This window comes from Palaemon carinicauda, chromosome 1 (genome assembly GCF_036898095.1).
Source record: "Palaemon carinicauda isolate YSFRI2023 chromosome 1, ASM3689809v2, whole genome shotgun sequence".
Lineage (NCBI taxonomy): Eukaryota > Metazoa > Arthropoda > Malacostraca > Decapoda > Palaemonidae > Palaemon > Palaemon carinicauda.
In genome coordinates, this window is record NC_090725.1 from 306,247,259 (window position 1) to 306,260,055 (window position 12,797).

The 12,797-nt window shown below is 43.3% G+C and overlaps 1 protein-coding gene across 1 annotated transcript in view; it reads left to right on the forward strand.

Moving 5' to 3' along the window:
* Nucleotides 1-2,995: 2,995 nt before the first annotated feature.
* LOC137658595 (epoxide hydrolase 1-like) overlaps nucleotides 2,996-12,797 on the forward strand; it is a 65,952-nt gene continuing 56,150 nt past the window's right edge. Inside the window, exon 1 of the mRNA XM_068393519.1 lies at nucleotides 2,996-3,171. Within this exon, the coding sequence (XP_068249620.1) occupies nucleotides 3,154-3,171 (18 nt within the window). The 5' untranslated portion in view covers nucleotides 2,996-3,153. The remainder of the gene's footprint in view (nucleotides 3,172-12,797) is intronic.

Here is a 12,797-nt window from a genome sequence, read left to right on the forward strand (position 1 = left end):
TATATTAATCTCTCCATGTGTAACCCAAAATGAAAATTTATACTAGTGATGAACATAACGGAAGAGTTACAACTCTTATCAGTTATACTTTTGTAATGTACTATAATACACAAATAAATCTTATTGACCAGCATAACTTGGAATGGTATATAATTGTCGTCATTTCTTTTGAGGTTTATAAGAATTTCTGAACTGCAGTTTTCTTTGTATCTAAATAACAAATCATATGTTTTGAATCAGTACGTAAGATACTTATATCTCAGGAAGCAAAAGTATTAGGAAATTCACACCTTGTTGAAAGGAAGGCAAATATAAAATGATAAATTTTGAATATGGTTTGCCCTATGTTCCATGGAGGTTATTGACATCAAATGGCTTTGAACATCACCATGTGAGTGACAGATTTTTGCCAACATGTAGGAATGTTGCTTTTGAATTAGATTCCATATTTTATCATTTCATTTGGTTGAAATTGCTGATTTTTTATTTTCTTATTTTTTTTTTTTCAGATGGATCGAGTTCCGCAAGGATCTTAAAATCAACCTTGGTCACTGCATAACTATTTTGTGACTTTACTTAAATTATAAGTATTAGCATTCATAATACGAGATTAAATCAGCTATTTTAAAAAATCCCTTTGAATATTCTTATCACCAGTTTTTCGTAACATATTAAGTAGACATTTATTGTATTTTAATGTCCTAAGACGTCTGGCAAGAAATTTAATTCGTGTTACTGGGAGAGATTTGGCAAGAAGTGATCAGTATCTGGGCCCTGGAGTGAGGATTTTTCACACAGATGGTGATGTTCTAAGGGGCTACTGGGCCCTGGAGTGAGGATTTTTTCGCGCAGGTGGTGATGTTTTAAGGAGCTGCATTTATTCGAAAAAGAAGAAGAATGCTCCTTGAACTGCACAGTTGATATGTCCAAACCCTTATATATTTCTCTCTATATACATAAGTATTTTGTTTAAGCAAATCAGAATAACAGGTGGCAGTTTCAAACTAGAGTCAATTTTTAGCGAGACAGATTTGCACCGACTCGCGGGGGTGCCCTTTTAGCTCGGAAAAGTTTCCTGATCGATGACTGGTTGGACAAAATATTTCTAACCAATCAGATAGCAGGAAACTCTATCCGAGCTAAAAGGGCACCCCTGCGAGTCGGTGCAAATGCGCCTCATTAAAAAAAAATGACTAGATTTCATCGAGATATTTTGAAAATGGCTGGTGTCAAATGTCAATTTTCAACCTGGTGGATTTAAAAGGGTATGTTATAGGGGAGGGTGGTAGCTAGCGACCTTATTCATCTGTTAGTGATCTGTGATTGGCTGTTTATAAAGTCCTTTTTGTATGCCATAACACTTGATTCATAATTGCCAAATAAATTTTGGCTTGAATTAATGGTGATGGTTTTAATGTATAAGTAGAATGCTAAACTTGATCGATTAAACGCATGGATTATATAAATATTGTTATATATATAGATTGATATATATATAATTTCCATATACTGTATTCTATATGTGTCGATGTTCCTATTCCAAAGTGACCAAAATATATAAAAAAAAAGTTAATTATTAGAAGATGTGATAATTAAGGATGATTTGAATTTGAGAGGCTATTTTGACTAATGCTTTATGCTTACATTAAATATTTTCTTAACTGAGGTAAATGTCTATTTTTTCGTGCTGGGAATTGTCTATTTAGTTTTGAAAAAAATTTAAAACTCAAAATGTAGAATTTTTTTTTCTGGAAATGTTTGCACTGTTAAATGTACCGACTCGAATCTAAATGCGTGGAGTGGAAATTTATTATTAGAAAGACTTTGCATATTAGCTTTTAATGTGTAGGAAAATTTAGTTCGTGATATTCCACGTCTGTTTTACGGAATCAATAAAGTAATCCACGCATATACACATCCAAACATCAGGAGTCCTGCATTCATCTTTTGGCATTTGTGTAAATTCATGTTCTAAGACTTTATTCACATTTTTTCCAATTGTGTTTCCCATTATTACTGATCAAGAAACGGTCGCCAAAGCAACGGTGTATTAATATATCAAAAAAAGAAACTATATATGGGAATTAAAAGGTTTAAAAAAAACATTGTTCATTACTAATTCAAAATAAATTGCAAGAAATTCGCTAGATTGTTTTATTATACTCTGCTTGTGGAAAATCCAGTTGCCTCTTAATATAGCATTTTATCTAGTCAGTTAATTTGAAATCATACACTTCATATAAACATTTGTATAATTGTGAACACAAAGTTCGCAAAAAAATTAAAAACCATTCATATTAAGGTTGAAACACGAGAATTATTGAAAATTGTATGAAGACATTACCAAGAAAATCTTTGTAATGAAAATTAAAAATTGTGAATATGAAGTCACAATGCGACTATTATCCCCAAAATATGTTGACAGAAAATTATTGTGTAAAAAAAAAAATGTTTTATCTTGCAGGAACCGCTTAAGGATTATAAAAATTCAGCTGTATTGTAAGGAATTTTGTTACCTAACTATAGGCCAACACATTACCCATTTGTCATAAAGATGAATTTTACAGCGCTGCTTTAGTTTTCTACTTTGCTTATGTGAGTTATAATAAGGTCGAAGATGCATGGAGGACAAAACTTACAGGACAAAGGAAGAGAGAAAATGCTGACTAGAAACAGTTACCCCATATAGAAATGGGAAAAGCTAACAGCAGAGAAAAAGAAGAAGAAAAAGATGCACTAAGGTCCAAAGACTCCAAGATCCTTGCTGTGTTGCCATCTTTCCTTATATCAACTATTTTTTTAGCGCAATTCATTATATATTTAAGATGAAACGGCTTAATAATACTTTATAAAAATAATAGAAAGAGTTAAATGCACTGAACTGTCTTTAAATATCAATTACACTGTTTTATATAGTTTAGAAAAACCTTAGATCGAGGGTGAAAAGGTAAACTGGTAACACTGTAGACTCGTGGTTGAGGAGTCAGAGGACAGTCAGCTGTCAACAAACCTCCTAGAAACAGAAAAGTGTACAGTACTTTGTTTTATTAGCTTTGTGGGTTTATTTGCTTGTTACCATTTTTACACTTCATACAACAAAAGCTGGTCTTGGGTTATTTTATCCAGTGAAACTTGGTCGCCATTGACTTTCAAATGTTGAAAATAATGGAGGTAAGTTTTGCTCGGTACATTTTCGTAGTCAGCATAGCCTAGACATTGTGTAAAATACGTTTTGAACTAGAAAATTGTTAAAGTATGGTTTTATGTCGTATTTCCGTATGTTCTATGATATCGATAGGAAATACATTTTTTTTCCTACCTACCTTAATCTAATCCACATAACTCCAAAACCCTTAAAGGTAGGTTACATATTGTGGTTAGACCTCTCACTTACCTTAAATGGAATCATAAAGAGTTAGATATAGGTCAAGATCAATCTTTTTGAACAGGAACTCTCTTTATGGCAGTCAAGTTTCTGTACAACCTTTCAAAACGAAGTTATAGTTGTGGTGACATTAGAATCATCAATGCTTGTCTCGCCAGACTGGGATTTGAGTTCTTCCCAAGCTTAGTTGTTTCTTTAGTGTTTGCAATCTCGCCTTCCATGTGAGGTGGTTCGGGGAGCTTATAGGTTTACCTGCTGATTCATCAGTAGTCACTGTCTGGCCCTCCCTGGTCCTAGCTTGAATGGAGAGTGTTCTTTGGCACTGATCATGTGTACAGTATATATGGCCAGTCTCTAGGGCTTTGTTCTGCTAGCTAGGGCACTAACACCGTTATTTTTTAGTTTTCGCAATTGGTATGTCCGTAGTCTCGATTGAGACACTATAAGAAAGAGCTGAATGATCTTTAAGGAACCTTTTAATTTTATCAGGAGTTTATGGTGCATGTTGTATGTTGTAACAGTGTAAACCTTCTTCTTATTTGTGAAATTAATTTTCTCATAGCGAAATATTTGATATTAACTTGTCAGGCGGGAACAGAGACTTGGTCTAAGGGTAAGCTAAGGTTACCATAGTCCAAGGTTTCGGGGGAAAAGGTAATAAAGTACTGTAGGTGAAGAAATGGCTCCTAGTATAGGTTAGGTGGGGAACTTTAAGTGAGGTGGTGTTCTTGTTGGGATTAACACGTGGTTTAGCACTCGTAACTTTTGGAATTTTAAAACTTTTAAAATTTATAAAATAATGGTTTCTGCAATAGATTTAATCAGAAAACTTCAAAATACTATGAATACACCAGTAAGTGCTTGTTTAATTTGTTAGAAATATTGGGCTATAGTACTGTTTACTCCTTAATTACCAATTCAGTCCGACCAACCAACTGCAAAGGCTCCAGGAATTCCACTGTAATCTCCATTTAAAGGTCCAATAACCTCAAAATACAAACGCCTGCAAATATCACATGCCTGTGGTAAAGAAATCATGTCAATCAACTTGGGCGGTTTCTTGGATGGACGCTGTATTTCAAAATCATAGTTAATTATATAGTCTTTCAACAAAGGAACCAAATAGGTTTCAACATTTTTATTGTACAGTGCCCATTATTCAGGTAAAAGAAAGAAAACAATCTGACATATTTAGGGTTAATGTACTGCAGTCAGCTAGGTTTAACTTTGAAATAGTAGATGCAGTGTATCAGAGAGATATTATAGTCTCCTACTCTAAGGCCAGAGTATAAATGTGCAAAGCGCAAACTCTGTGTGTTTAAGAGAGACCTTCAAGTTCAGGCTCTAGTGAACTTGACACGGCACCTCAAGTGCTGAGAACAGGTTATGGGGTACGGCAGTACTAGTTCATCAACGCATGGATTAAAGAATAATGCTACAGCTGGAGAAAACTCTACCTGTACATCAACTTGTACCCAGCCACCCTCTAAAATTTTGTCACCGAGTCATTAACATAGGTCGTGCTTCATGAAGCGAGGAATCTTGGAGTGTAATTAAGATGAGTAACAGGAATTGCATTTTGGTAGGTTAAGCCTTTAATGAAATTTTTTTAAATTTTGTTCAGTTGCACTGACGATCGAGTACTGTTGGATTTCTTATTTTATTTCTGATTCATACGGCATTATTAGCCGTTATTTCCTGGCTTCTTGAAATGAATGGGTTTTAGTGGTTTACCCTTCCCAATGTTAAAATATGATATCCATCTCTTCTTTAATTATAAATTTAGATTCCATATTAAATTTTCTTAACGTAGCATAGTAGCGTTATTTCTTTCATAATTCTAGTCAATCTCGCAAATGTTGGATTTTGAAATACCAGCATAATTGGCTTTTTTTCCCCAGTTATGTTTACCATGATAGTCTATGTATATTTAGTGAGGGCTATGAAACTAAATGAGAATTTTAGCCTAGTTTTATTGTTGAACTATAATTATGAAAAGGCTATTGTAGCCTAGAGTCAGCTTTTTCTAGTTAAATTTTCAGATGGTTATACTGTTCTGTATATTGATATCCTTGCAAGTAACTGTTGGTTGTTCACTTCTCTTTTAGTATCAGACTGTTTCCTGATCTATTAATTTTGTGATCAACACAAATGGTAGTATCTGACCTTAGTGAGGTTAGGTTAAGAACATAAGTGGTGGGCTACCCTTAAATCTCTACACTTTAGTGTAGAATTAAAAGTTCCTACTTTACTTAAATCAGACAGCTCTGTCACTCGCTTTCCAAAGGAAAGGGCAATCCTTTTGGCTGATGTGTTTGACAGTAAGCAGAGTAATGAGAAACTATATTTTTCATTCCTGTTTTCCTGAGGCTAAACTAACTAGGTAGTTTAGTTTTTTGGTCATGTGACATTAAAATACTCTTGATGGTCCTTGATGCTTATGGAGGTAATAGATCAAAATAATATTTTTCCCTTCCTTTTATAAAGACTGCTTGTGTTAGCTCTAGCCCTGCTGATTACCACCCAAATTCCATAACTCCCATATTACCTTAAGTTTTTGAAAATTTTTTGGTAAAACATCCAAGTTGATATACAGAAGGTAATCATATTTGTTCCCATACTAACAAATCTTCCGTTATTTATTGGAATATCTTTCGGCTTAGCTGGAAGGTAGCCATTAGACTTAAAGTGCGAGGTGGCAACCTTGCCTTACCGTTTGAGCAGGTAGGCTGGAGGTGGCTGGGGGCTACCCAGCCGCCTCTATATATAATCTCACAGCAGTGAGGTAGGGCACTTTTTCTTTTGGCTCAGTAGAGATCGGACGTGTCCTCTCTCTCCCTAGACTGTCATTTGACTTTTTGATTTTGCCTTTTCTTTTCAGGTATGAGTGTTTCTCTACGATCGCCCTCATGCGACCCTGTCCAGGGCGCGAAGGTGCTGCTTGCTATAACTTTGTCTTTGTGGGAGACCTATTTGGGGGATTGTTGCTTCCCCTAGAGGAGCAACTTTACCTAAAGCCGCCGGGGAGCGAAGTCCATCTTTCTCCCTCTCCTGACCCTTCTATGCGCGGACGAGGTGACCACTCGCATTCGCCTTTCCAACGGCCTCTTGCTGACGATGAACCCTCTCGCCATCCTGGGACCTCGTCATCTTGTAACCCTCAACCCTTTTTTTCTCCCAAACAGGTAGCAGGTGTTGATCTTCCGGGGACCAGTGCTCCTACCACCAACAGCGCTGAGGGACGAGCATCCACATCGCCTCGCCCTTCGGGACACCCTTCCCGATTGCCATTCCCGACGATCAAAAGAAGTGATGGATTGTAGGTCATCACGATCCGAACGCTCTTCTTCTAGAAGGCGTTCACTCTCTAGAGCTTCGCACTCAACGCTCTCCTCGAAGGTGTCTCTTCACAAGGAGAAGTCTTGCGATCGCGTTCTGCACAATCACGAGCACAGTTTAGACCCAGGTCCAGACGCTTACTCATACACTGCATAGAAGCTCAAATATGCTGTACTTTGTCAGTCTCTGGCGGGGGAGTGATGGCCTAATGCATCCCTGCATCTGATCTGAAGGGGAAGCTGATCATCAATTTAGCACCTGCTTCTGAACAGAAGGCTGCTTGTTGATTTAGGCTTCCTTCAACTGGTTAAGAGGTACACTTCTGGTCGTGTTCTCGGCCGAGATCTTGTGCACGCATAGGAAGAAAATGGCTCTTGAGGGAATTGCTGAGACCTGTTCTCTACTCCCAAACAATGCCTAACTGGTCCAATGGAGGTTGCGAGTCCCGTGACCTATTGCTGTTTCATATGTTGAGATACTACTGCTAGATAGTTATTGGGTCTTTTTTTCTGGCCTGAGAGTACAACATCGGATCTTTCTCTGGTCATGGCTCGTTTTCCTTTTGCCTACACATATACCAAATAGTTGACCTATTCTTTACATATTCTCTTCTGTCCTCGTACATCTGCCAACACTGAGATTACAAAACAAGTTTTTCTCCCTCAAGGGATTAACTACTGCAATATAATTCTGTGGCTAATTACCTCTTGATGTAATGGTAGAAGACTCGTTAGCTATGGTAAGCAACTCTTCTAGGAAAGGGTCACTCCAAAATCAAACTAAGCTCGGGTACACTATTCTATGTTATTTTGCTTCATCTTTTTTTTTTTAATTTTTGTAGTTTATATAGGAAAGATTTACTTTAATGCTGTGACTGTTCTTGAAATATTTTATTTTGATTATTACTTCTCTTGTAATTTCCTTATTTCCTTTCGTCACGGGGCTATTTTCAATGTTGGAGTCATCGGACTTATAGCATTTTGCTTTTCCAACTAGTGTTGTAGCTTAGCAAGTAATAATAATAATAATAATAATAATAATATCAATGCTCTTGCTCTCATTAGTGAGTGCATTGACTTGGGAGAGGTTACTGTAGCCCCTGTGAAAGTGGATTTGACGGTCATCGATCCACTTTTTTGGTGCCCGTCAAGGATCAAATCTCTCGCTAAATTTGCCAGGGGCCGTGGTTTGCTTGTGTGGCCTTGCACAGAGGGAATTCTCAGAAAGCTATGCCTGAAAATTTACTGAAGTGTAGCTGGTTGAACAAGATCCTGCATCTTGTACTATCTCAGCCAAAAAAAATTTCTCACCCCAGGGTGCAACCTCATCTCTTTCTGCTTAACCATTATTTTTTGTTTTGCGAGCAGTTTTGCTAGTCAAAGTCTTAGGACTGAGGGCACAGTCTCCTCAGCTCTTGAATCAGCTGCCATGCAATCTTTCCATGGCCTGCCTCCAGGGAATCTCCTGTATTGACTTGTGGTCCAGGCAGGTGCCTACTTCACCACTAAGAATGTTGCCAAAGTGCAGTACATGAAGTTGGTTCTGACTGGTGCAAAGGCAATAACCTTGGCAAACCAGTCAATGAATGAATGGGACAACTGGGTCTTGAAGAGATGAGACACTGTTATTTGGCCCAGATGTGATGTTGACATTGAGGAATGCTTTGATTCTGAAGGCTATGTCCCTCTTTTCTCTGAAGGATGTAGAGATTACAGGGGAGGAGGACTAACCATGACTTCCTCATCCACTGTGTAGTTACCTTCAGGTACTTGGACCTTCGAAGGCAACTGCAACAAGATTTTCAGTTTCTGCCACATTCAGTATTGGCTTTGAAGGAGCTGCAGCTTTCTCTACGAAAGGTCCAGACAGCTCAATCCTTTCGTGCTTAACTTGGCAATTCAGGAGGGGAGGTAGATTCAAGAAGGGCGGAAAGGAAAGCCGAGGTTGGTCGTTCTCTTCTCCAGGTACCCCGAGGGAGTAGATGACACTCATGCCATTGTGCAATGTGATAGGAACACGGAGTAGAGCAGTGGATGGTAGTAATCCTTTGGGACAGATATCTCCTAACCTTTGTAGGTTTTCAATTCTCCCCTCCCTTGCATTCTAACGACACTCTTGAAATTGCGGAGGAAAGCTCTTGCCATAGTGCCAGAGGGGAAAGCGTTGGAGAAGAATGTGCTCAAAGTAGTTTAAGACGCTTCCCCAGGTTTCCAAAGTTGACTCTTCTCGGTGGAGAAGTCAACTGGGAACTGAAGGTCGGACACTGACCTAGTATTTTTTAACTCTGTCCAATATGGAGATGGCAAGTACCGTATGTTCTGCCATCAAAGAGGAACACTCCTAGCTTTTGATGAAGCTCGAGGACCTGAATTTTTAGATATCTATTCATAAGTCCGCTTCATCCTCGGAAGTGTTGTATCAAATTGAATCCATGTTTGTTCCGTAACTGACATACAAACCACGGTATTTAATAAGGGTATTACTTTCGGCGTAGCTGAAATGACAAGCCATTAGAATTTTAACGAGGGTTTACTACCCCACCGCTAGTTAGCGGGGTGTAGGGGAGGGTAGCTTGCTAACCCCCCCCCCCCCCCCCCTCTCACAAACACTTGTGCTTGAGCTCACTTTGCTCTCGGCTCGGGCGGTAGTCAGCGGTGTCCGCTCTCGCCCTCGCCTCTCTCTGACAGCCATTAATGTCTTTTTGCTTTTTCTCCTACAGGTTTGAGTGTAAAGTTGGCCTCTGCGAATATGCGCACTTGTCCTGGTTTACTCGACCGCCCCAGTGGAACTTTCATGTATGCGGTCGAGACGGACCCTCACACCCTTTGCTCTTACTGTAGAGGTCAACGGTGTGATAGTGACAATAAGTGTGGTGAGTGTAGGGAGTGGTCTACCTCCCAGTGGGATAGGTTTTCTCGGCGACATAAGAAGAAGTCCAGGCGGGATATTTCTCCTTCGAAGTTTTCTTCGAAAGGAGAAAATCCCAAGGACTCTTCTTCCGTTGCCCAAACCTCCTCCGAAGCTCTTGCTCAATCGGTCTCTTTCGAGAGACCGGCGAGTGGTAGCGTAGACCGTGGTTCTGTTTCCCGAACTCGGGGTTCGAGAGATGGCGTTGCCTCCCCTAGCGAGGCAGCTCCACCTCTCCCCACGGGGGAGGATCTTAATTTTTCTAATTTATTTCAGCTTTGGTCTTCATTGGGGCTCGAGGGTTCGCCCTCCAAGGAAGCACTTCTTGACATCTTCCGATTGGGTGCTGCTGTCAAGCAATCGCCGACTTTGGCAGAGGTTGATCCTCTGTCTATTGTCGACGTTGTGGTGTCGGAGGTATCCAATGCGGTATCTCCTAATACCTCTGCCTCTTCTCATCCCGCAGTTGCTGAAGGCTTAGTTTCTCCCGTTCCTGCTCGACCTACGAGGGAGAAACTAAGTCCAACAGTCTCTCCTGCCGGTGATTCTTCCCCTCGGGGGAGTTCACTCACAGAGACTCCTCTTCGGAGAACTGCAGAAGGCATATACGTCGCAAGGCTCGCCTTCCTCTTCGCCGGAAAGGCCTTCCTTCACCTTATAAGACGGTGAGGAGGCGCCTCTTCGGTTCATCATTATCGTTGCAGTCCGCCGCAGAGGAGCCTCGTCATCGATCACCGACTGTTCCTGCTACGACCCTGGACCTCTCTGCAGATCGTTCGCGATCCCCTTCGGTGGAAGGTCGTCTTATCAAAGGACTCGTCGACCTTCCACCCGTCAGACCTGCTGACCTGCCGTCGCCGTTCCTGGCAGCTGATGCGCTTTACGCGCCGACTAACCTGTCTTTCATAGTCGGGCACTGGTCCCTTCAGGGCAACAAGGGTGTACGCGCCATCACGTGCACACGTCCCTTACGTGCCATGCGGGCCAACTGTCTCCTGCTTCTGCTGTTCCTGAGATAGCGCGCCGGCGCTCACCTGCGTGCCGCCAACCTACTGCGCGCCAACACCATGCGCTCTCCTTCGCGCCAGCACTCGCCAACGCGCCAGCACTCTCCTGCGTGCCAGCGCGCTCCTGCGCGCCACCGATCTTCGGATCTGGGGGCGGTAGGGAAGTCTAAGACTTCACCTACTCGTCAGCACTCGCCCACGTGTCGCCTGCTATCTCCTGCGCACCATCCCTCGCCAGCGCGCAACTGCGCGCGTTCACCTGCACGCGGCCACGAGGATGCGCGCCCACGCCCATCCCCTACAGCAGCTACACACCGCCAGCCTGATGTGCGGCCACAAGAGGCGCGCCAACGATCACAGGTTCCTGCTGCGTGCTCGCGCGCATGGGATATCTCCCTGCACGCTGGCGCCCTACGACATCATCTGGGGCGCGCGATCTCTCGCCCGCACGCCCACGGGCCCTTCATCCTGATCCTGCGGGCGCGCAAACATTCACCCGCGCGCGCTAGCGCACAATCAGCCTCCTGCGCACTCTCCGGTGTCTCCTGCGCACTCTCCGGTGTCTCCTGCGCACGCTTCTACGCGCCATCGCTCGCCCGAGCGCTCCCTCACAATCACCCTCATGCGCATCAGCAGTCCCGTGCGCGAGCCATCAGTCTCCCGCACGCGCCAGCAGTCTCCTGCGCGCGACCCCGGCTACTCCCCAGCGCGCGATCGCCAATACCCTCCTGTGTGCGAGGCTGCAGGACAACGCATGGCTACGTCGCCATCCACGCATATTTCCTCTCTCCCCCCCCCCCTCCCCCGCAAGCACAGAACAGCGCGCTCGCCGATGGAGGAGAAGGTTTCAGAAAGGTCCAGGGACATTTCTTCCTTTTCTTTTCAGGCAAGCCCCCCCTATGGAAACTCCTCCCAGGGATCGGTCAATTCAATCCCTGTCTCTCCAGATGGAGTGTCTGATAGCACAGCTATCAGCCAGCAGCCGGGGTTTGGGGCACTGATCAGAGCGGTTACACTGGATGTCAAGCCTGTTCTCTCTGAATTGGGCCACAAATCCTTGGCTGCGTCTACCCCTCTGAAGAGAAAAAGATGAGTTTCGGACGCGGTGATTTCTCCGAGGACCAAGCTGTCTCCTCGTAAGCCTTCGAGGCAGACTCCCCCTCCCCCCCCCCCCGACTTTTTCTCCCTCCCTGTCGGACGACAATTTCCCGTCCTCAGGGGAGTCACGTGAGGTGAGACGTTCCCCCATCGCACCAGTGAGGGAAACCCCACCTCGCGTTGGAAAGTCTTCTCGGGTATGGGCGGAGAAGAGCCTACCTCAGTCGTTGTTGGAGTCCTGCATCCCTCCCAGGAGGGAGCCGAAGGACTCTAAAACAGTACCGAAATCCTCGACAAGACTTAGGACGGAGCCTGCTAGTCACTCGGAGAACGTCCGCTATTCTCCCAAAGAAGAGCCTTTGGGGACAGGAGACTTCGCTGCGAGTCCAGCTTCCAGAGGAGAGCTACAGGAGTCAGAACATGCATTTTGGCAGGTTCTGACCCTTATGAGGACTCTCAATGGGTTTGCTGACCCAGAGATTCTCCCTCGAGAGGGCAAAGACACGGTCTTGGACCGCGTATTTGGGACTCATAAACCTTCTATGGCCAGAGCCGCTCTGCCCTGGTCTCAGGGGGTTAAGAGTACCAGGGACAAGATCGCGGTCCAGTTCTCTGAGTTAGCCTCCTCCAGCCGATCCAGTGCCGGTAACAAGCTTCTCCCACCTCCTCGCGTACAGCAGAGGAGGTACATCGAGATCTTGGAGTCTTGTTTGGCTCTTCCCCTTCACCATTCTTTGGAAGAGCATACCAAGGGAGTCCCTCTTGAGAGAGACTCCAACCGGCAGGTCTCATTCTTGGCGACTGAGAATATTAATCAGGAAAAGGTTGCAAAGTGTGCTATGGAGGCCACTTTGTGGCTGGATATCTGGTTAGGTACCTTAGGTATCCTGATAAGTTCGGAGGATTTCTCCAAAGAACGTACCAGGAAAGCTATGGAGACCTTCCTACTCTCAGGCACTCGCACGATCGAGTTTCTGGCCCACCAAGTCTCGAACTTGTGGGCGAACACCATCCTGTAACGTCGGGTTGCGGTGGCTGAGAGGTTCCATCAGAAGGTCCTT